Source organism: Hoplias malabaricus, chromosome 5, assembly GCF_029633855.1.
Source record: "Hoplias malabaricus isolate fHopMal1 chromosome 5, fHopMal1.hap1, whole genome shotgun sequence".
Lineage (NCBI taxonomy): Eukaryota > Metazoa > Chordata > Actinopteri > Characiformes > Erythrinidae > Hoplias > Hoplias malabaricus.
Genome location: NC_089804.1, coordinates 15,795,808 through 15,817,148, shown reverse-complemented (window position 1 = coordinate 15,817,148; position 21,341 = coordinate 15,795,808). Strand labels below are relative to the sequence as shown.

At 42.4% G+C, this 21,341-nt stretch overlaps 2 protein-coding genes across 3 annotated transcripts in view; one reads left to right on the top strand and one right to left on the bottom strand.

Moving 5' to 3' along the window:
* zbtb48 (zinc finger and BTB domain containing 48) overlaps positions 1–2,423 on the bottom strand; it is an 11,130-nt gene extending 8,707 nt beyond the window's left edge. Inside the window, exons 1-2 of the mRNA XM_066670096.1 lie at positions 2,294–2,423; positions 635–1,426 (exon numbers count right to left, since the gene is read on the bottom strand). Coding sequence (XP_066526193.1) covers positions 635–1,384 — 750 coding nt within the window. The 5' untranslated portion in view covers positions 1,385–1,426; positions 2,294–2,423. The remainder of the gene's footprint in view (positions 1–634; positions 1,427–2,293) is intronic.
* Positions 2,424–3,308: 885 nt separating this feature from the next.
* nol9 (nucleolar protein 9) lies at positions 3,309–15,057 on the top strand. Of its 2 annotated transcripts, none has more exons than XM_066670047.1 (12): positions 3,309–3,700; positions 5,477–6,029; positions 6,166–6,388; positions 7,363–7,493; positions 7,872–8,016; positions 8,187–8,283; positions 9,475–9,572; positions 9,787–10,201; positions 10,468–10,582; positions 12,524–12,698; positions 13,251–13,384; positions 14,572–15,056. In XM_066670047.1, the coding sequence occupies exons 2-12, from the start codon at positions 5,514–5,516 to the stop codon at positions 14,701–14,703; spliced, it is 2,181 nt and encodes a 726-aa protein (XP_066526144.1). In that variant the 5' UTR covers positions 3,309–3,700; positions 5,477–5,513; the 3' UTR covers positions 14,704–15,056. The 2 variants fall into 2 exon arrangements, with proteins under 2 accessions (XP_066526144.1, XP_066526146.1); XM_066670049.1 differs by having other exon boundaries at positions 3,351–3,400; positions 14,572–15,057.
* The last annotated feature ends 6,284 nt before the right edge of the window (positions 15,058–21,341 follow it).

Here is a 21,341-nt window from a genome sequence, read left to right as displayed (position 1 = left end):
ACTCCCTGTGTCTGCGTGGGTTTCCTCCGTGTGACTGTCTGTGAGGAGTGTGGTGTGTTCTCCCTGTGTCTGCGTGGGTTTCCTCCGGGTGCTCCAGTTTCCTCCCACAGTCCAAAAACACACGTTGGTAGGTGGATTGGTGACTCAAAAGTGTCCGTAGGTGTGAGTGTCAGTGAATGTGTGAGTGTGTGTCGCCCTGTGAAGGACTGGTGCCCCCTTCAGGGTTTATTCATACTTTGCGCCCAATGATTCCGGGTAGGCTCCGGACCCACTGCGGCCTTGAACAATTAATGTTTTTACAGAGATACAGCTTGACTGGTTAAGCTCATTAGTAATTTAACGATTGCCATTTCCACCCTTCATCTAGCTCTCCATCTAACCTGGAAGGTTAAAGTCAGGCACATGTTTCAGATAAAGATAAAGATGTCTTTTTTAAAATGGTACTAGTGCAACATCAGAAGAAGAATAACGACATGTCAGTAAAAATTGTCAAGCTGACCCAACTGAAACAATAAGTGTTCAAACAGTATTAGTGTCTGCTTCCATATTTTATGCCATTTAATAATTCAACCAGCAACTCAAGAACGGTGATTAACCGATCTTTAGTTAGTACCTTGGTGCATGGGTTCATTACCTCAGCCTCACTTGGGACTTGAGTACTCGCTTGATCTTCTTTGGTAACAACGATTACCTCAGGCTTGTCCTGAAGTTCTGCTGCTCTTCTCTCTGGCACACTCAATTTTTGAACCACAGTAACCGAGCTTTCTCCAACCAGTCTACTCGGGCCTCTCACTCTCCTCCCAGATCGAGTAGTCGTGGTCGAAACGGCCCTGGGGGGTTCATCATGTTCTGTAATTTCCGTGACTGCTCTTCCTGGGGTTTCAGCCTTGTTTTTCACCCTCGTTCGAGATTTTGGTTGCTCTTTGGCAGTGAGATTAGGTTTGGTATCAACATCCAGTGAGGTCAAAGGAGGCTTTGTTTCAACTACACCAGGATGGTTGAAACTTTCACAGGCATTAATAACTGGCAAACCCAGGCTTGGAATAAGTGAATCAGGGACCGAAAGTCCATTGGCTGCACCTCGAACCTTTGCCTCATTATCACTGTTCAGCTGCAGTTCACCAGTGTAGAAGAAACTTAACAGCAGCTCAATGCCGTCGTCCGTGCACTCTTGAGGAAGGCTGACCTCCATGCATGGGGGGTTGGTTGAAACAGGGACTTGGAACATTTGGCTGAAGCAGGCAAGGACATTGCGGTGGGCCATGAAAAACCGACCGCTCTGAGTGCTGAGAATGACATCGCAGTACTTGCGATCATCCCTCTGTTGGTTGAGTTGGGACAGCACCCACTGAGCATGGGCACTACATTTAGCTGTTAACTCCATTTAAATTGGTGGGAGGCAAGTCAAGGGAGCAGCAAGAAAACACTGCAGACAGACACAAAACACAACAAAGAAAGGTTCAGATCTGCATTCAACGCCAAAACCTAGGTCAAGACAATTTATGAGCTGAAACGACACTTTTGGATCTATCAGTGATTTCCGTATTCTTTGATAAACTGCATCTGCAATGAGAATTTCCTCTGTTTTAACGACATAATTTGCCTTTATCCCTTATTGAGTAATACAGTTCTGGAACCCATTTTGAAAACCATTTTTCCCAAAATCAACTGTTCTCTGTATTCAGAAGCAAACATCTCAGCTTCCAGAAAACCTGCATTCAAGAATTCAACATAGTCCTTCCAAACCAGAAGGTTCTGACAGGACGGTGTCAAAAAATCCAAAAGAGTGTGTGTGTAATGCTCTGTGGTGGACTGGTGACTTGTCCAGTGTGTTCTTGCATTTTACACAAAGATTCTAGGTAAATCATTAATTAATCATTTTTATATTGTGTGTGTGTGTGTGTGTGTTTAAAACAATGCATATTTAAATGTATGCATATTTAGGTCGTTATAACCTACTTTGCACATCTAAAGTTAGAATGATGCCAAACTTCATACGAAATCTTATTAAATGTCATTAAATAACTAATGAAAGTTCCTTGTGATATAATTTGTTTTAAAAAATGATTCTATTCGCCTGATTGTTGGGCCTAGAGCAAGTTCACATTTAATACAAAATAGTAATACATGTATATTCATATACACCTTTTTTATCTAACAGCTTGAGGACTATTCTTGAATACAGTGAATGTTCGATTCACTCAGACACCGTCTCGACGCTGAAAACAGTTTCTGTATTTTTGTGACGCTCCCTAACGTTACACTCCGATAAATCCAGCAATGAATAACTCACCTTTTATTCCGCCTCGACATTTCCTTTCGCTTTAATTTAATACATCAAAGTAAAATATATAATTAAAATCAAAATTTGTCAAATAAATATCACATTCTCGTCTTTAAATACTTTATTCGTCTAAACAACAGGAGGCCATGTTGAAAAGAAACAGGAAATGACGCGTCTTCGTGTTGTAAAGACTACAGACGGTTGGCCAAGCGAAGCTCACCCTGCGGTTTCATATTGTAAACGTAAAAAGATAAAAGTACGCATGATTTATTTGAGCTATTTATAAGTTACTAACCAAGCTTCAAACACCAAATGCACTCTGGGGGGATATTAGTATCCGAGTGTTTATATATTTTTATTCAAATTTAGTAAACGGATCTAAATGCTTTGGTTGTCCACCACAGTGTTAAACACGCCTCTGTCAATGTTTCACTCCGGACGAACCTATTCCAACGAGTGGATCATTTCAAAGAACCGAGCATCCGGTTCAACGAGTTCACTTAACTTTTTATTTCTTCGAAAAGATCTGCAGAGAAAAGACATGTGCATTTCACAATATAAGTGAACAATAAATAACACGAGAATAGTACATACATCACAAAGTCACATAAAAATAAGTCACTTTATTATAAATGTCTGTATTATATTTTCTTACATAGAATTTTTACTAAAAATATCACTCAAAAATAAATTATTGGCCATATTTAATCATGTTAAATGTGAGAAAATCTACCTAAATCTTATTATATAATGGTAACAACCACGCAAGGACTTTGGGTATTCCACAAAACAGGGGTTTTCAGTTTAGTCAGATAAATCATTCTTAGGAATGGGATTGAAAAATGATTAACTCCTACTATCTGGCTAAATTGATAAACCCTGATAAAAGAGACGGTATTAATTACTTTATAAGGATTTTGACTGTACTCAGCACATCCCAGTACGTAATTCGTCGTTGACATGTTACTCAAAAAAGATCACCTGCGATTACCACAATACATTCGAATGAATTTGATTTCTGAATCGGTTGGTTAGAAGAATCGATTCGAGAACGTGATTCCTTCTCGAGTCGGATATCGCTAGCGTTAGCGAGGAGATAGTGGCATTGTTATAACGGTTTGTTTTTCCTCACAGTATTTTCGTGATTATTTTAAGGCGCCCTGTTGCTGGTAACAGTAGGGGTAGTTAAACAGCTATGTATATTTTAGTCCGTTAAGAACGGTTAAGCAAGGTATTGTTATAAGGCACACTGTTGTTAACCGAGTCCTCGAGTCTATGCTCTTCACATGGAGTGAATCCCGCTGTTTAGCAGCTCTCTCTCCTGCTTAGAATCAGCTCATATTAAATGTTATTGTCCGTCGGTTCTCCTTCTTGAATGTCCTCTTCAAAACTAAGGTGGTGGCTTTTCGTACAAAGGTGAGCATATAACGATAATCTTCCGTTCCACCTTAAAATGGTGGAGCAATTGCACTCTGACGTCCATGCAGATGCAGGATTTAAGGTGGAACGGACAATTGAAAAAGATGCCAGTTTGAGCCCCCGAACACAGGGCTTTTCACCAACTTTCCTGGGTCAGTCCGAGCTAACATGAGCTCACATAACTCTTTAAACATTTCCTCTGAACTCCTTTCGTCGTTGAAATCGCTTTAGCGCGCACAATTCCTCTCTGAGTAACTAGGGCACCTTCTGCACTTAAAGCTGTGTAAACAGCTTTTAACCGGAAACCTTAAAAGTTAACGGTCAGTTTGGACCGGATCTTTGTACCATTCTCTCACTGTAGTCCAACAGAACGTACAGTGAAGGAAATAATGCAGCTGGGCGATTTGATTTCATTTTCTAACCAGTGTTAGATATAAATATGCTGTTAAATATGAAGAACATGACTGCATATTATTGTCAGCAATGGCAACAGCACTGGTGCGTTCTGTAGCCAAGAGTACCCGTTTAAAAAAATAAAAAACTGTGTTTGGGACGGAGGGGCTGACTTGGTGGTTGTGTTTCTCCTGTTTGGCCGCTGAGGGGCGTCTTGACTAATGCAGTAGGGCATGGGTCAGGATTTGGGATGTGTGACTGAGGGCAACCAGGCAGGGAAACAAGCAAGTATCTTGTGGAAACTAACATGACATGGAGTTTTTGAGCGTGGAGTGCTTTTTGAATGCGGTGCAGTATAGTGCCCCCATTTAGAACCAAGCCAATGTCTTTAAAGCCAAGTTTGTCTGCTCAGGGGTCATTTTGACACCAGCAGTGGGCAGTTATTTCAAATCATACCAAACTTGGTGGTTACATCTTTGCATACAAAATGCTTGAAAACGTGATTTTTATTTATTTATTTAATTTTTTCCAGTTTTTTGTATTTTACTTCACTTGCATCAATCTCATTGAGGGTGATTTCCCCCCTCCCTTCCTCACTAGTGCCACAAATTATTTGACCTTCCTTTCACATGGAGTATTAGCAAGCTGATTAGCTGTATTGTTGAAGGGTGGGACATTATCTGTAGAAAGGTGCCTTATTGAGTGTTAAAATGACTTCCGAAGGGCGGCACGGTGGTGCAGCAGGGGCCTGGAGGTTGTGGGTTCGATTCCCGCTCCAGGTGACTGTCTGTGAGGAATGTGGTGTGTTCTCCCTGTGTCTGTGTGGGTTTCCTCCGGGTGACTGTGTGTGAGGAGTGTGGTGTGTGCTCCTTGTGTCTGCGTTGGTTTCCTCCGGGTGACTGTCTGTGAGGAGTGTGGTGTGTTGTCCCTGTGTCTGTGTGGGTTTCCTCTGGGTGACTGTCTGTGAGGAGTGTGGTGTGTTCTCCTTGTGTCTGCGTGGGTTGCCTCCCACAACCAAAAAAACACGTTGGTAGGTGGATTGGCGATTCAAAAGTGTCCGTAGGTGTGAACGTGTGTGTGTGTGTTGCCCTGTGAAGGACTGGCGCTCCGTCCAGGGTGTATTCCCGCCTTGCGCCCAGTGATTCCAGGTAGGCTCTGGACATTGCTATCAAAAAGGTATCCAAACAAAACAGTCTGTTAAGTTTCAGCAGCAATGGTTATTACACGGTGTTTGCTAGAGAAAATAAATATTGTTGTATATTTGCATTGTATAGTTATTTTTTTAAAAACTCCAATCCACTGACTGATTAAAAAAAAAAGATGAAAATTGAAAGCAGAATTTCCGTTTGTGTTAAAAGGTGTTATGTCTTTTTTCTACAGGTGAACAAGTGCCAATGAAAGTACAGAAGCAGCAACAATGAAAGTGCATAAAGTTTCTTCTCGTCCCAAAAATGAGCAGCGTAACGCCAAACGCCATTCAAGGAACAAGTGGCACATTCACAACAAAAAAAGCCACACTTCAGACCTGCCATGTGTCACGTCAAACCCGGCCACGGCAAAGCTTGAAAATCAGCTAGCAAACAGACAGAAGCTCAAGCTGAAACGATTGCAGAAAGTTTATGCCAAGCCCGTGAGTTTTACACCCGAGGACAGTCATGCTATTCGGGCTAAAGGCAAGGCGGCCAATTCCGTCACCTTCCCCCATGTCCACACTAATGGAGGGACGGAGGTGGCGGCTGTCAGTGATTCAGAAGACTCTCAGGAGTGGACCTCTTATGCCAAGAGTGTTCTTCAGAATGGTATGGAAAGAGGAGGAGGAAGCCAAGAGAATTCAGCATGTCCAGAAACGCTGGAGGGTGAAGAGCTGCCTGACTATGTTGCCCAGCATGACCGTGTCCAGAAGCACACAGTGTTGGTCTTGAAACAAAGCCAGGTAAAAAAATTAAATTTAGCTCTAAATATTCAAAAGGGTTAAGCTCCTTACCACACTTTCTGTACTTTATCAGAAGAGTCAGTGGCACTGCTTTCAGTCACCTCAGTTTACCACCTTTATGATTTATCGTTTACAGTCCCTATGTTTTCGAGGAAGGTGCTTGCTCACATGCCTCAGCGGTCGTGTGGAAGTGATGGGTTTCACTATAGAACAGGGACAACAGCCTTATCCACTCTTCTCGCCTTCATCCCACTGCCCCCTCACCATCACTGCCTTAGGGGACTGCTCACCGTCCACCAAGAACAAGAAAGAAGGCCGTTTTGAGGCCAAAGCCATCATCCGCAAGTACCTTTCCTCAGGTGAGAGCTTACTGAAAGCTGCATTTTGTCTCCACGGAGATGGCAAGGCTGTAATTTATCTTTAAACCTTTTTCGTTCCTCAATTTTTGCCATGGGTTCAGCACCATTTATAAGCTTGTCAGCCTAGATTTATAGATCACCTTCTGCAGGCAGATATCAACAACACAGTGACCTTCATAGTTCACCGTAAATGGTTTGAAAAGGAAAGTGTGCGCAGGTTATGTCCGGCGATATGACTCTAAAATAATATAGAGTCAGTCATTTGTTTGATGTGGTTAGAGCTTACACTGACCACTCAGTTCCTGTGGCGTTTTTGACTTTCTTCATGCTCAACTTGGTGCGTTTGCTCGAGCTGGGAAAACATTAGTTGTTTCCCCTTTTTGTTGTTACATGCGTCATGCTTATCTTACATAGTACCATGGGTTTTTCTTTGTGTAGTACATCAAACATTTTATAACCAAACCAGCTCCACACAACTGAAGCTGCACCGCACTGCTGCGGCACCCGAATGTCTGACTGACGAATATACGCCACATTACGTGTAACTGCGCAGTGTCATTACCTAAACAAGTCGGAATATCTCTATTATCATATTATCATTATTAAGCCCTAGCTTGGGTTAAGGGTCAGCTAAGTGTTTCAGCTATGAGCCGAATGACTCTGGGTAAACTCCGCAACCACCATGACCCTGAACAGGAGGAACCTGCTACAGAATATTAACAGATGTTGGCTAATCGCCAAATATTAATCTGCATGAGCTTGTTGCCATATTTATTTTGAATTAAAACAAGCTATTGCTGCTGTAAGTAAGCATCACTAAGTAGGATCTCATTAAGGAGAATGAGTGTTAAAGTGAAACCGGTATAAAATGACAGTGACGTTGTCTTTATTTTTCATAATTAATGTCGTCAGCGCCCTTGGGTCTTTCTAAAGGATCAGGCGGATTTATGGATGATCCTCTTGTGTTTTTACAGAACCTCGGAAGTTGCTGCTAAGCGAAGTGGACTCTGACTCGTGTGTGATGTTGCTTCAGCCTTTGGACACTCCACTCACACGCTTCCTTCATAGCTTCAGCGATCTCAGTCAGCTCTTCGACCTTAACGCTGTGAGAACTCTTTTCATCTGTTACTTTAAAATAAATATATTCTAACTATTAAAGCAGTAGTTTGGCCAAATATGTACAATACAGTATTTTCCCAAAATGTAGTTGAAGATTGGATTTATGCTTAGTGCCTAGAGTTTGGATCTAAGAGTCTAATGTCGATGACGTGTCTGACAGAGTGGTATGGGCCTTTCCAAGATGGTGGTGTCATTGATGTACCTGGCTGAGATACAGATGTGTTTGGGTACATATGGCTTTGACCATAACGAACCCTCCTGCAGACATACAGTTTGTGATAACGCAACTGCACAGGAAATTGCGTATGCTCATGTCATAGCCCCTTGCAAGTAGAAATTGTATGTGTTTGTGTGTGTTTTGCAGAAAGAGTTGCGCTCTCAGGCTGCTATATTTGACCCTGCTCTCTCGGCCATTGGTGTGACTGCCCTACGAGGGCCTTGTGCCCAAGGCCTGTTCATGTCTCGCAGCTACCAAGAGGCTCTCAGTAGCCTACTCAGTGCCTGGGAAGGTACAAACATAATTGTTGTATAACATTTAAAGTCTTAAAACCCTGAGTGGTGCTTTCCCCTCTTATTGAACGACAATACCACCAGCAGTGTTAACGGCCTTTCTGCTTTGAGGATTACTTTAGGGCTGTTACATTAATAGCTCTGTATCTGTGGTGTTGTTTGTCCCCAGGTGACTTTGACTGCTGTCCCATTATTCTTGTGTGCGGGGGCAAAAACTCTGGCAAGTCAACCTTCAACCGACATCTCATTAACAGCCTGCTCAACCAGTGAGTTAGCATTGATGTGTTCAATTTGTAAAATACACTGTTGAGCTGCTTTGAACCAAATGGAGGCCAAAATGTTTTGTTGTAATAAATGACGCAGCACCAGTTAAAGTCTAAGTACCACTTATGGACCTCCATGAATAATTCACATTATTTTAGTTACTGACATATATAAGTATGAATTAAAATGAAAATAGCTGCTTAATTTGCTTTAAAACGGACAATTTTATTAAATTGTCGGAAAAACCCGAGCTCGCTACGGAAATTCTCGAACGCGACCGTGACGTCACTGGTGGACAACAGCTGAACAACGCCGCGGTAAAACACTGTTATGACTGACTGTTATGACAGTATCTAGCTAGCTAAATAACCAACATTATTCATGACAATAGCCTAGCAATAAGCTAAACTCAAATTTAGAGGTACCGTTATTCTTGTAAATGTGATCGAAGTCGAACTCGAATTCATCCGACACTATAAACCTCCGTAATGCAGCTACGTAGCCGAGTATAATCTGAGCCACCGAGTTTAGCAAGTCAAGCTAACGTTAACTAACACCAACTAAAACAGGCGAAGTGAGTGTCCTTACCCTGTTTACCTCCATGTTACAGAGGCTCTTGAACACCTTTCGTGGGTGTCCTTACATGCCCATATTGTTGGAAAAGCGCCAGTGAAATGAGCTACAGATAACGGAGTGAGTGGATGGTCCTTTCCAAAGTGCCTGTTTAAAGTTGACAAATTTAGTCAATTTTCTGGATATTTTGGGATCTTTGGGCCATTTGTGCTCAGATGTCCCACTGTACATTGAATGATTGCAGCCAAAAACAACACACCTTTTCGTCATTTTGCATTAAATTAAGTGCAACTTCTAGAGTTGTTGTCCACCATCTACGTCACAGGCAAGACGCCTATTAGAGTTTCCCAACACCCCTGGGGGGGGGACAACGGTCTTTTAAACCTTATTCCTTCAATTAGTAAGAAATAACATGTTTTCTGACTATCAATAAACACAAGTTAGGAACTCAAATTCCACTGTATTTATTTGTTTGACACTTTCATATCGCTGGTGCTTAGCCTTTAAGGATTAGTTGTACATTACGTACAACTCGGTATTATCGAGGAGGATAAAGCGGTGTATGTGGATGCGCATGATGTTTCTTTGGTAATGTAATGTGTGTCTTTGTGTATGCACAGCACTGCAAGCGTGGAGTATCTGGAGTGTGACCTTGGCCAGACTGAATTCACTCCCCCAGGATGTCTCTCTTTAAGCACAGTAACAGAGCCACTGCTGGGTATGTAGCTCATGCAAGATAGCCAAAGTGGTACAGCATGATTAATACCTGTTGCTGTCAGTATTGGGGCCAATTAATTAGGGGTTTGTTCATTTAAAAAAAAATCATGGCTTAAACATGGTTTTGTAAAAAGACGACTATGTGTTGCACTCAAACTGCCCCATTTCACTGAAGAAGCCAGTGAAAGCGTGACACTGTGTTTGTTTTCCTGCAGGCCCTCCTTTTACACACCAGCGGGACCCAGACCACATGGTGTTCTATGGACGGACGGACTGCCAGGCCGACCTGGACCAGTACCTGGACTCCCTCAAAACCTTGTGGAGGCACTACAGTGGAGAAAACCCAATCATCATCAACACCATGGGATGGGTCAAAGGCCACGGCTTCCAGGTGCTGGTGGACCTCATCCGCTTCTTCTCCGTCACTCACATCGTGCAGCTGAGCTATGGGGACACGCCCCAGTGCCAGGCTCTCACCCCAGAGTTTCTCCGATCAGCCCAGGGCTGGCAGACTCACCCACCGTCCCAGCCTTCCCTCGCAGAGGAGGCAGCTAATCACCTCACTGCAAGGAGTCATGTGCTTCTCAGCATCCACTCAGAATTTGAAGGGGCTGGTGTCTCTGGTGAAATGTAAGCTGTGACCCCCGTTAAACTCCTTTGCACATTATTTTATATCCGCACACTTGACCTGGCCCATGGGAGCCCTGTTGATTAGTAAATAAGTTAAAACTTGTGTGCTTAATGACACTACGCACAAATATGTAGCTGTAGGGTCCCCCCACCGGACCCTTCTTGTAAAAAGCAAAACCCTGAAGATTTCAGAAAGTAGAGATTGTCTGTGTATAAGGATTCTTTGTCTGTAGGCGCAGATTAATGCTCGCACATGTTTCCTGCAGGCGTTACCAGCGTAGTAATGAGCTCCGGGACCTGGCACTGCTGGGGTATTTCAGCCAGATGCAGTCTGCAGAACCGGGCCCCATCCGCCCCCTTCATTGCTTCACTCCCTACCAGGTAAAGTGTGCTTACAGTATGTAGGCTTAAACATTGCTGCTTTTCATAAGGCAAAGGTTGTTTAGGGCAGAGAATTAATACACAGTAAATATGGACACATCAAATTAAAAACGGGAATATAATACACAAAATGGCAGTGTAATGTGATATTTGTCGTATGTTGTTTTTACAAAAATCTCTGGGGATCTAGTGTTTATTTTTTTAACAGTGAGATTCAAATGCTTTCTGATGATCAGCAGTTATTTACTTTTACGTTATTTGCATTAAATTTACATTTTTAAAGTAAATGCTTGCCTGAACTGACTTGACCCGTCGATGTTCTTGCCGTAATCTCACGCGGTTTTTATTTACTCAGCACTGCATTATTCCTGGCATCATAAAGTGATTTTTGTGTAGCGCTAGAAGGATGTTCAACTGATTATTTCAGCTTTGTAATGTCAGAAGCAGCCAGGCCGAAGTGCTCATGAAGTAAAGCGCATGATTCCTGTCATTTCCTTCATATATTTCAACATAAACCATCTGAATCTTATTTGAGAATCAAATGAGTCGACTGCTGTTGTGTCCAGAGGAAAACGAATTTGTTGAATCAGAGATTTGACTCATCAAAACAAACAGTTTGGAAGAAGTTACTGAGTAAAACGAATGGAATTTGCTATCTCTCCTCCCAACTACGTCATTGACACCCAGTCTTATACAGTCTCCAAGGGTCATTATTACATTTTCCTTTTGAATAAATAAACAGTGTTTCACAAGTGAATACAATGCTGTCTCGTTCAGCACGATGTTCCAGATCTACAGGGGTTGGACAATGAAACTGAAACACCTGGTTTTAGACCACAATATTTTATTAGTATGGTGTAGGGCCTCCTTTTGCGGCCAATACAGCGTCAGTTCGTCTTGGGAATGACATATTCAAGTTATGCACAGTGGTCAGAGGGATTTGAAGCCACTCTTCTTGCAGGATAGTGGCCAGGTCACTAAGTGATGCTGGTGGAGGAAAACGTTTCCTGACTCGCTCCTCCAAAACACCCCAAAGAGGCTCAATAATATTTAAATCTGGTGACTGTGCAGGCCATGGGAGATGTTCAACTTCACTATCATGTTCTTGCTGTGTGTATTGGTGCATTGTCGTCCTGATACACGGCACCGCCTTCAGGACACAGTGTTTGAACCATTGGATGCACATGGTCTTACTGGTGCAATGTGCAGTTAATGAAGACTGGCCACCAGGCTGCTCCAATTTAGCCATGAAACCTCCCACACTACAATGACAGGTGTTTCAGTTTCATTGTCCAACCCCTGTATTTTGGCTGATGTCCTACCCTGAGTTGTTGGACAGGTTCCAGAAGATGGGTTCATTTGAAGCCTGTAAAGCACAGTAGGAGAAGTAAATCAAATACAAAATCAGTGCTGTACACTCTCCACATTCATTTTAACTCTTATTACTGTAGTGGAGCTTGAAAATGAAATGGAAAAATCACCATCTTTTGTTTATGAATTAATTTAATGCTACTTCACCACATGAAATCCAGCTGGGATTATCAACTTTTAACATTCATTTTGAGATCAAGGCTGGGCATTAGTGGCGTATTCAGTTATCAGCTCTCACTGGCGCTTTATGTATTGCATTATAGCAGTACGTTGTATTAGATGTACAAACATAAAAAAAAAAAAAGCTTGAACCACTGGCCCTTACTTAAAATAGTGTTGCCCTATGTTCCCCAGTTTTAGAGAAGACTACACAAAGCAGAAGTGTTCCCCAGGCCTATCTTGACCCGCTACTAGTTTGAACATTACTAATAAAATGGTGAAAAGTCAAATTACTGCTTTCAACACTTTTGTTGTTGTTGTTTTTTCTTTGCAGCTGTGTGCATGTTCCCTCTAATCCTCCTCTTCACTCCTCACGTCTCACTGTGCCTTGTTTGTTCTTCATTGCTGCAGGTGCCTCACTCAGCTGTGGCATTAGGAGTTACACACTGTGAGGTGGCACCAAACCACATCCTGTATGCAGTCAATGCCAGTTTGGTGGGACTCTGCTGTCTGGGAGAAAAAGTGTCAGGAAGAGGAGGCCCAGTGCTGCTCTCCCAAACACCCATCTGTCAGTGTGTGGGCATTGGTGAGTGCATCACAGTTCCTGTTTCGTATCTGGATTTGGACGCATCGCTAGTTATTTCCATCCGTCTCGCTGAGGACGCTAACGCCTTAAAATGTTTTGCTATAGGAACTGAAATATGAACTTTGTTTATGTTTTTTGCACTGGGAATTTCATCTGAAATCCAACACCACCCCCCCCCCCCCAACTCCCAGCCTGGGGAGGCAACGTTGCTATTTCAGCAAACTTTTCAGAAGCTGTTATATACCCTTTATATCGGTTTCGCAACTCCAAAATGGAAAATACAGTAATTAATAATAGAATGAGCTGCATGACCTGTAGGTTAGGTGGAAGTCAAGGAGGCCACAATCACCCCAATGTAGATGTGGTGAATTATCAGACATTACCTTCTATATCAATAACCTAAAACCCTGTAAATGGATTGTGATTATAAGGCTCTTGGGCAGCATGAATAAAGTTGTGTCGCAATATCCCGTGCTTCCAGGTGAACCAGAGAAATGGACAGCAAATGAAATACAAACTTATTATTATTTTTTTCCCTCCCCCTCGTTAAAGGTGTCCTCAGAGGGATTGACATGGCACAAGGGCTTTATTTTCTGGTTACCCCAGTCCCTCCTGCGGTCTTGAGGCAGGTGAACTGTCTGCTGCTTGGGGAGGTCACTCTGCCTAAAAAACTCCTCACTGTGCAGGTAAGCGTCTACATTGTGAAGTCTAGCATCATTTCACACTGGGAATGGACCCATGCAATTTTTCTTGTAATAACAAGTATATTGATATTTCAAAGCAAACAATAAACAAGGATAATAAAATAAACAGAAGCACATTATTCAGATAGTTCAGGGATAAAATAAACTAACATATGTATGATTTGAGGGCTGTCTACTATGTATTTACTGTCTGTGGATGCTGTAGTACACTGAGAAGATACCACTATACCATGATGTATTAAATAAGACCGTTTAATATGGTCAGGGAGATGATACAGAGATAAAAATAGGTGGGAAGTCTCTCCTAACTCACATGGCATTTATGAAAATAATGGGAAGATTAAGCATAGTGTCATTGGATGGTGGATCATTCTCAGTGCTGCAGTGACTTTGATGTGGTGATGGGGCTGCAGCATATTGTGTTGGTACAAGTGGATCAGACACAGCAGTGCTGCTGGAGTTTATAAACCACCGACCAAAAATGTCCAAACATCTGCTTCCTGTGGACACTGATAAAGGACTGAAAATCTGAATTAAATGTGAACATACCCTTAGTATCCCTTAGTTTCTAAATTTTAGGCAAACTTATTTTCCATCCATCCATTATCTGTAACCCTTATCCAGTTCAAGGTCACGGTAGGTCCAGAGCTTACCTGGAATCATTGGGCGCAAGCAGGAATACACCCTGGAGGGGGCGCCAGTCCTTCACAGGGACACACACACATTCACTCACACCTACGGACACTTTTGAGACGCCAGTCCACCTACCAACCTGTGGTTTTTGGACTGTGGGAGGAAACCGGAGCACCCGGAGGAAACCCACACAGACACAGGGAAAACACACCACACTCCTCACAGACAGTCACCTGAAGGAAACCCACGCAGACACAGGGAGAACACACCACTCTCCTCACAGACAGTCACCTGGAGGAAACCCACGCAGACACAGGGAGAACACACCACACTCCTCACAGACAGTCACCCGGAGGAAACCCACGCAGACACAGGGAGAACACACCACTCTCCTCACAGACAGTCACCTGGAGCTGTGTAACTGCGACACTAACTGCTGCACCACCGTGCCGCCCGTGCAAGCTTATTTTATATTGTGAATATGTCTGTTGTATTGGTATCTGCTATTGAGTATCTTTTTTATTTTCCTCTTTCAGCATGGAGTTGAAGCAGAGCTTCCCTACGTTACCACAGACTACAGCTTTGACATCGCCGGAGCAGGAAAACTCCACATTTTTAAAGGACTTGCGAGATCCTGTTTTCTAAAACAAAACAAAACCAATAAGTGAGCTCTTTGTGTCTGGACTCTACTTTCAGCAAATGAAGTTTGTAGACCTGTGTTTGTTTTATATCCTGAATAAAGAGGCATCTACTGCTATTGAATGTACAGAACAACAGGCATTTGGAACTCTGTGCCATCTCAAGAGCTGGAGACTGCTGTAAATTGGTTCTATACTTCTATTAAACAGCTTCTTGTCAAAAATATTTGCGGCGCAACTATGAAAAAACGAGTTTTGTTTACGATTCTTTTTCATAATGACATGTAGTGGTAGTTTTTTCATACTTTAAGTCTTTTGTCAGTTTGTTTCAGGTGATATTCCCAGGCTGTACAGATTGTAAGATATTAAAATTGATTTCATTTAGTTTTGGCCACACTTCTTTTGGTTAACGTACTCTGCACTTATCAAAAGCGTACAGTCAGCCATTGGATTCATGTCCAGATACGTACGGTTGATAAAAGCACAGTTAAAGCTACATTATAGTGAAATCAGTATTGTATAGTCTTTATAGACGGATGGGATGATAAACAGACTTGAGGCTGATACAACTGGTTTACAGTAAAAGGTGTGTTTAACTGAGTTCGGAGCAGCTGTGCCTTGTTTACTAAGGGAACACTATTTGGCAGGTTTAGGCCCTAGAGAAGACTCTGGAGTCTCCTCATCCTGGTCTTCCACCGTGTTAATAAATAAAATAAATACAAGTAAGTCCACAATCCTGGGAACGCCGGCAGCTTCTTTCAATATCCGAACAGATTTCCGTATCCTGTCAGCCACATTGTGCTGAGTTGGTGTGTTCTCCCTGTGTCTGTGGGATTCCTCCGGGTGACTGACTGTGAGGAGTGTGGTGTGTTCTCCCTGTGTCCGTGTGGGTTTCCTCCGGGTGACTGCTCACCGTTTAACAATGGATAAACAACTGTTGATTTGATCAAATCTGCAGCGATGGTAGAGTTAGATCTTCTCCTGTTTCTCAGAGATGAAAGGTCTCCGCGGTGTTAATCTGATGCAGACTCTAGGTTTGCTACCAGGTCTTGTGTATTTACATTTTCTCTAGTTTGTAATCTGTTCTGGAAAAGTATTTCCCCCTCCTGTGCTTGTCTCTTCCAACCGCCCCATATCCTAACTCCAAACATTAAATGTTTGTTTTGACTGGAAATGAAACCTTTATAATTTGTCAGCGTCATAATACTGTCCACAGGTCTGACTAATGAATATCAATGCACATCTTAGAAGCAAGTTACCGGTCTGATATTAATGTTTTATGAAGTTCTTATGTAGGGACCTTAAAAGGAAGGATTAAGATTTCATGAGAGGCTAAGATTGCAGTGTGCTTCAAGCTTGTACTCTCCAATAACTATTAGTGTAAGTTGTGTCCATAAAATAGTAAAGGTTGTCATAGTATCTTGTGGGCGGCTACTGGCTGATCTTTAAGGTGTGTGTGTTTGTGTGTGTGTGTTTATATCTACTGCCGAAGCACTCTACAATAAAGGTAATGCTGCTGGTTTACTGTTGTGTGTCTGGGCTCTGCACACACTGTTGCCTGGAGATGGAATCGGCCACGATCAAGGCCATCTCAAGAGTCCAGCTCTTTGTCTGATGTTCTTGACATGCCTCTCTTAAGTGTATGTCTCCTTATGGAGCACCATAGCTAGGAATTAATCTGCATATCCAGTTTGTTGTGCATGGGCATGTAGGAACGCAGGTGGATTAAAAAAAAACATCAGTGATATTACATTATATTACATTTATGAGGTTTGGTTATGAAATGTAAAGCTGTAAGGTCCTTGCTCCACTGTATTTGTCCAGACCACTTTGTAGTGGATTCCTCCTGCAAACCATTATGGTCACAGCCCAGTTGGTGGACCATTTTCTTATTAAGCTCCTAAAGAATAGCATAGCTTTTCAAACAATATTAGAAGAGCAAGCACAATGGGTGATTTTACACATTCACTCACACGTTCACACCTATGGACACTTTAGAGAAGCCAGCCCAGTAAACAAGAGACGTCCCTGGACGTTCAAAATAGGTCTAAAAGTAGTCTGTCCGTCAAGGACATATTTTAAACGTCAATGGACGTCCAAAATCCATCTTAATAAGTTAGTTAAGTGGTGACCAATCGATAACGTCAGTGGACGTCCAAAACGCGTTTTATACAAGTAATTTATTTCGGGACCAATTAATAACGTCAATGGACGTTCAAAATACGTCTAATAGTCGTCTTTTCAATGTCTGTGTTTGGACGTCTTTTCAACTTTCATTTTCAACATTAAGAGAACGTTGATTAGACGGCAGTCATTACGTTATTTCAACGTTGAATCAACGGCTAATTGTTTACTGGGAAGAGTAGATACTTATCTTTCTACATCAGAATGAAACCTTACGTGGTTTAAATATAACTGCAAAAGTGGATGCGACTGGTGCCCACTTCAGTCCCTTATCCCTTCGTCATTCACTTTCAAAACCCTGGCTGTATGAATCCACCCATTTGAAGCTATGCGCTGAATATTTCACTCCTATTTTCTAGTGTATAAACAAAAACAGTGTAAACAATACTGAATTTCCCTGTAGGAAGTCTTTAAATAATTCCATACAGCACTTCCTAATAAGAGCGTGTCTATGTCACTGTGTTTCCTCCCTCAATTATTTTTCCCGTAGACAGAGAACTGTAAATGAGAAAAGGGTTGTGTTCCACAAGGTGGCATTAGTTTACAAGGCACCTCTGATAGTGTAATTTTGTGCCACCAACAGTCCCTGAGCTTCAGGTGGTGTTTTGCAGCAGTGCACAGTCCTCTGGGAACCTGGAAGTATAACACATAATACATACAGGTGGTACAGCACTTCATAAGAAGTAGAAGAACTGCATAGTAGTGGCTGACAAAGTGGAGTAAAGTCAGTAAATTGACTCGGGGACAGAGTGCTGTACAAATGTCAAAAGCACTCTTCCTGATATTTTTATTCCAGTCAAAACAACTAATAATTCAATGCTCAGTTCTGGAACAAACTTCAAAATATTCATTCATTGTCTGTAAGCACTTATCCAGTTCCGGGTTGTGATGGGTCCGGAGCCTACCCAGAATCACTGGGCGCAAGGCAGGAATACACCCTGGAGGGGGCGCCAGTCCTTCACGGGGCAATACACAAACACTTTTGGGTCACCAATCCACCTACCAACGTGTGTTTTTGGACTGTGGGAGGAAACAGGAGCACCCAGATGAAACCCACGCAGACACAGGGAGAACACACCACACTCCTCGCAGACAGTCACCCAGAGGATGACTAGGAGCTGCGCCTACCTGCTGCGCCACCATGCCGCCCACATATGTATTTCTCCTATATTCACACACATATAGGGATTGTGCCACAAGGGGGTGCTCTTGTATTTTGCAAGTTCAAAAAGTTGCGAAGCCTGTTAGCATCTTTGTGGCCTTTGTGTTCATTCTGACTCGTGTCAGTACCATAAAAAGCAGCATTTTGACATGAAGTTACATGTAACCAAATCAAGTTTCAGAAATGCTTTGAAGGCAGTAAGAAATACCACATGATGTTGCCAGGATACAGATGTGGAACGGAGCAAAAATATCTGTGAAGACTGGCTATTTATTCTCAGAAATAATACATCAGAACACATCTCGTACTGGTACAGAGTTCATCACACTGCTAATACTTCTGAACTTTTATTCTGCTGGGTGCTGCTGACTGTAGAGACACACAGGATTATGGGAAATAAAAGTCAGTAAAGGATACATTTACACTGCCTTCAAAACTCGGTCCGATGTAAACCCCAGCAGACGGTGTTTTATAAAAACATTCACTAGTAGACAGCATTTATTACATTTGTGACACAACCCTAACGTATGAAAACAAACACTCAGAAACTAAACACAAATGTTGTTGTGTGGATAAATGTTCCTTCGCTTGGCTGTATATGAAATTAAATAATATTTTTTGTAATGGCTCTGAATAGCACTAAGTTAAAGAACATTCCTAAGACTATTTTGAACCATTTTTTCACGTCTAAAAACGACGATGCATTAATAATGGAATAATGTTTTCTTTTTTAGAAATATATAGTGTTTTACAACTATGTCCGGCTAAATCTGCCACTGTGGTCACTGCTAGCCTTCGTCTAATCTCCACTCTACCTAGTAGCTGATGTGTGGTGAGCTTACTGGCGCACCTACCATCACATCCTCCCGATGGTTGATGTGACTCCCTAAATTTCCTAAGAATGTAAAGCATTTTGAGTGTCTACAAAAAGCAGTTTAACTATCAATAAATCAATCACAGAAAGCAGAGAGTGCAGCCAAAGTCTATGACTGAATTTGGAGATGTGTGAAATGTTCTCTCTAGATCTCTGCATCAACCGGAAATGAATGGAAGCTGTAATAAAGGCAAATCATGAAAACAAAATAATGTTTTTGGATTTTTATTAGGTGGCACAGCAGGTAGCATCGCAGTCACACAGCTCGAGCTCCAGGGACCTGGAGGTTGTGGGTTCTATTCCCGCTCCGGGTGACTGACTGTGAGGAGTGTGGTGTGTTCTCCCTGTGTCAGCGTGGGTTTCCTCCAGGTGACTGTCTGTGAGGAGTGTGGTGTGTTCTCCCTGTATCTGCGTGGGTTTCCTCCGGGTGACTGTCTGTGAGGAGTGTGGTGTGTTCTCCCTGTGTTTGTATGGGTTTCCTCCAGGTGACTGTCTGTGAGGAGTGTGGTGTGTTCTCCCTGTGTCTGTATGGGTTTCCTCCAGGTGACTGTCTGTGAGGAGTGTGTTGTGTTCCCCCTGTGTTTGTGTGGGTTTCCTCCGGGCGACTGTCTGTGAGGAGTGTGGTGTGTTCTCTCTGTGTCTGCGTGGGTTTCCTCCGGGAGCTCTGGTTTCCTCCCACAGTCCAAAAAAACACGTTGGTAGGTGGACTGGTGACTCAAAAGTGTCCGTAGGTGTGAGTGTGTGAGTGAATGTGTGAGTGTGTGTTGCCCCGTGAAGGACTGGCGCCCCCTCCAAAGTGTGTTCCCACCTCACACCCAATGATTCCAGGTAGGCTCTGGACCCACCGTGACCCTGAACTGGATAAGGGTTACAGATAATGAATGAATGAATGAACGCATATATGTGACTGAGTAAGTGCGTCAGTTTCAATCCAGTTCCATGAGGTGTTTCATATTTAAAAACCTTTTGTAAGCCTTTCACCATTTCCTAGTTCTCTTGTCTGTTTGCTCTTTGGAAAAAGCTCTGGAGTTGATACGGAGTAGTGTCTTGGTAAATGAGAACCCTGCTGAAAAATTTAGCATAAGACCAGCGTTAGCTAGTAGCTGGATTTAGATTTCTTGAGCTGGTCTTTGATGGTCAAGGTGATTGGAAAGCTGGTCATTTAGGCAAAACATACCCTATACTGGTAAGCTAGCTTGGTAACCAGCTCCGGACCAGCATAGAGTATGTTGCATTTGATTTTAGTCATGCTTGGTGGTGCTGGTCATGCCGGTAAGGCAGCTTGGTCCAGCTTGGTCATACTGGTTGTCTAGCTTGGTCAGGTCGACATGCTTTTAGCCTAGCAAACCATCAAATTTAAACGGAAACATACCCTAAGCTGCTTAAGATTTAAGCTGGTCAACCTGCTAAACTAGCATGACTAGCTTGAGCTGGTCGTGGTTTTTTTCAGCAAGGAAAGTAGGCCCTGTTCACTCGAAACTGTTTATTTTTAAAAAACATTTTTGCCTGAGTTCTGGCCTCCCGTCCACTCCACTCCCAGTTTAAGATTTTTGAAAATGCCATTGTTACTGTTCTCATGTGGATGAAGGTAAGCTAGCAGCTAGCACTAGATTTCAGATTCCCCAGAATCTAGATTTTAAGATCTAGATTCAGTCATTTCATGACTTGCATAGTGCACTACACAGAGACGCCGTGACCCTGAACTGGATAAGCAGAAAAGACGATGAAGATGATGATGATAAAAACTACATAGGGAGTATTAAGTGTGTTTCTCTCATACATTGTGGTGTTCTGACGTCTCTCTTTAAGATGTACTATGGTCCACTACTGTACTGACTTTACAATGCAGTCCCCTGGACAAGGATATTTTCAAAAACAAATGGAAGAAAAGTTTCTCCTAGGTTTCTGTCTGAAACGGTTAAGGCGTTCTCTCTGAGCCATGGCTGAGAAATGCCATCTGGAGGGGTTTGGATGGCGGAGAGACCTCAAAACATTGCTATTCCTGCTTAATTCCAACTTCTTTTTGCTGTTTAACTTTTGTTAAAGAACAGACTGGACCTGCCACAAAAAAGTGCTACTAAAGTTTGAGAAACAAATGAGAAATTCAGTGAATCAACATAGAGACAAGTTAAACTTCAGCCAGAAACAAACTAAAGTCTGCTTCTTCCTCAGCACACGCAGCTCCACCTCAAAAGATGCAATGCTTCTGAATGAAAACAAACAGGAAGGAAGTGTGTTTTGCTGTGAAAACAACTATTCTACAGAAACATCTATATAGACTTTAATGACTTATAATGATTATACACTGGAAATGGTAGCAATATCACAGTATTCTCAAATTGTTCTGTCATTTTTAAAGCTCCTGTAAAAGTTAAAGTCCTTTTAAATGTATAACTATGTCTCACCAAAATCCTCGCCTTAAAAAACAACAAAAAAGGCATGTTTCAA

Bases quoted from the DNA above. Each gene is read 5' to 3' on its own strand.
- nol9 (XM_066670049.1), top strand. From the start codon at position 5,514: ATGAAAGTGCATAAAGTTTCTTCTCGTCCCAAAAATGAGCAGCGTAAC. The intron at 8,017-8,186 runs GTACAAACATAA...GTTTGTCCCCAG, and splicing joins CCTACTCAGTGCCTGGGAAG to GTGACTTTGACTGCTGTCCC. The intron at 12,699-13,250 runs GTGAGTGCATCA...CCCTCGTTAAAG, and splicing joins CTGTCAGTGTGTGGGCATTG to GTGTCCTCAGAGGGATTGAC.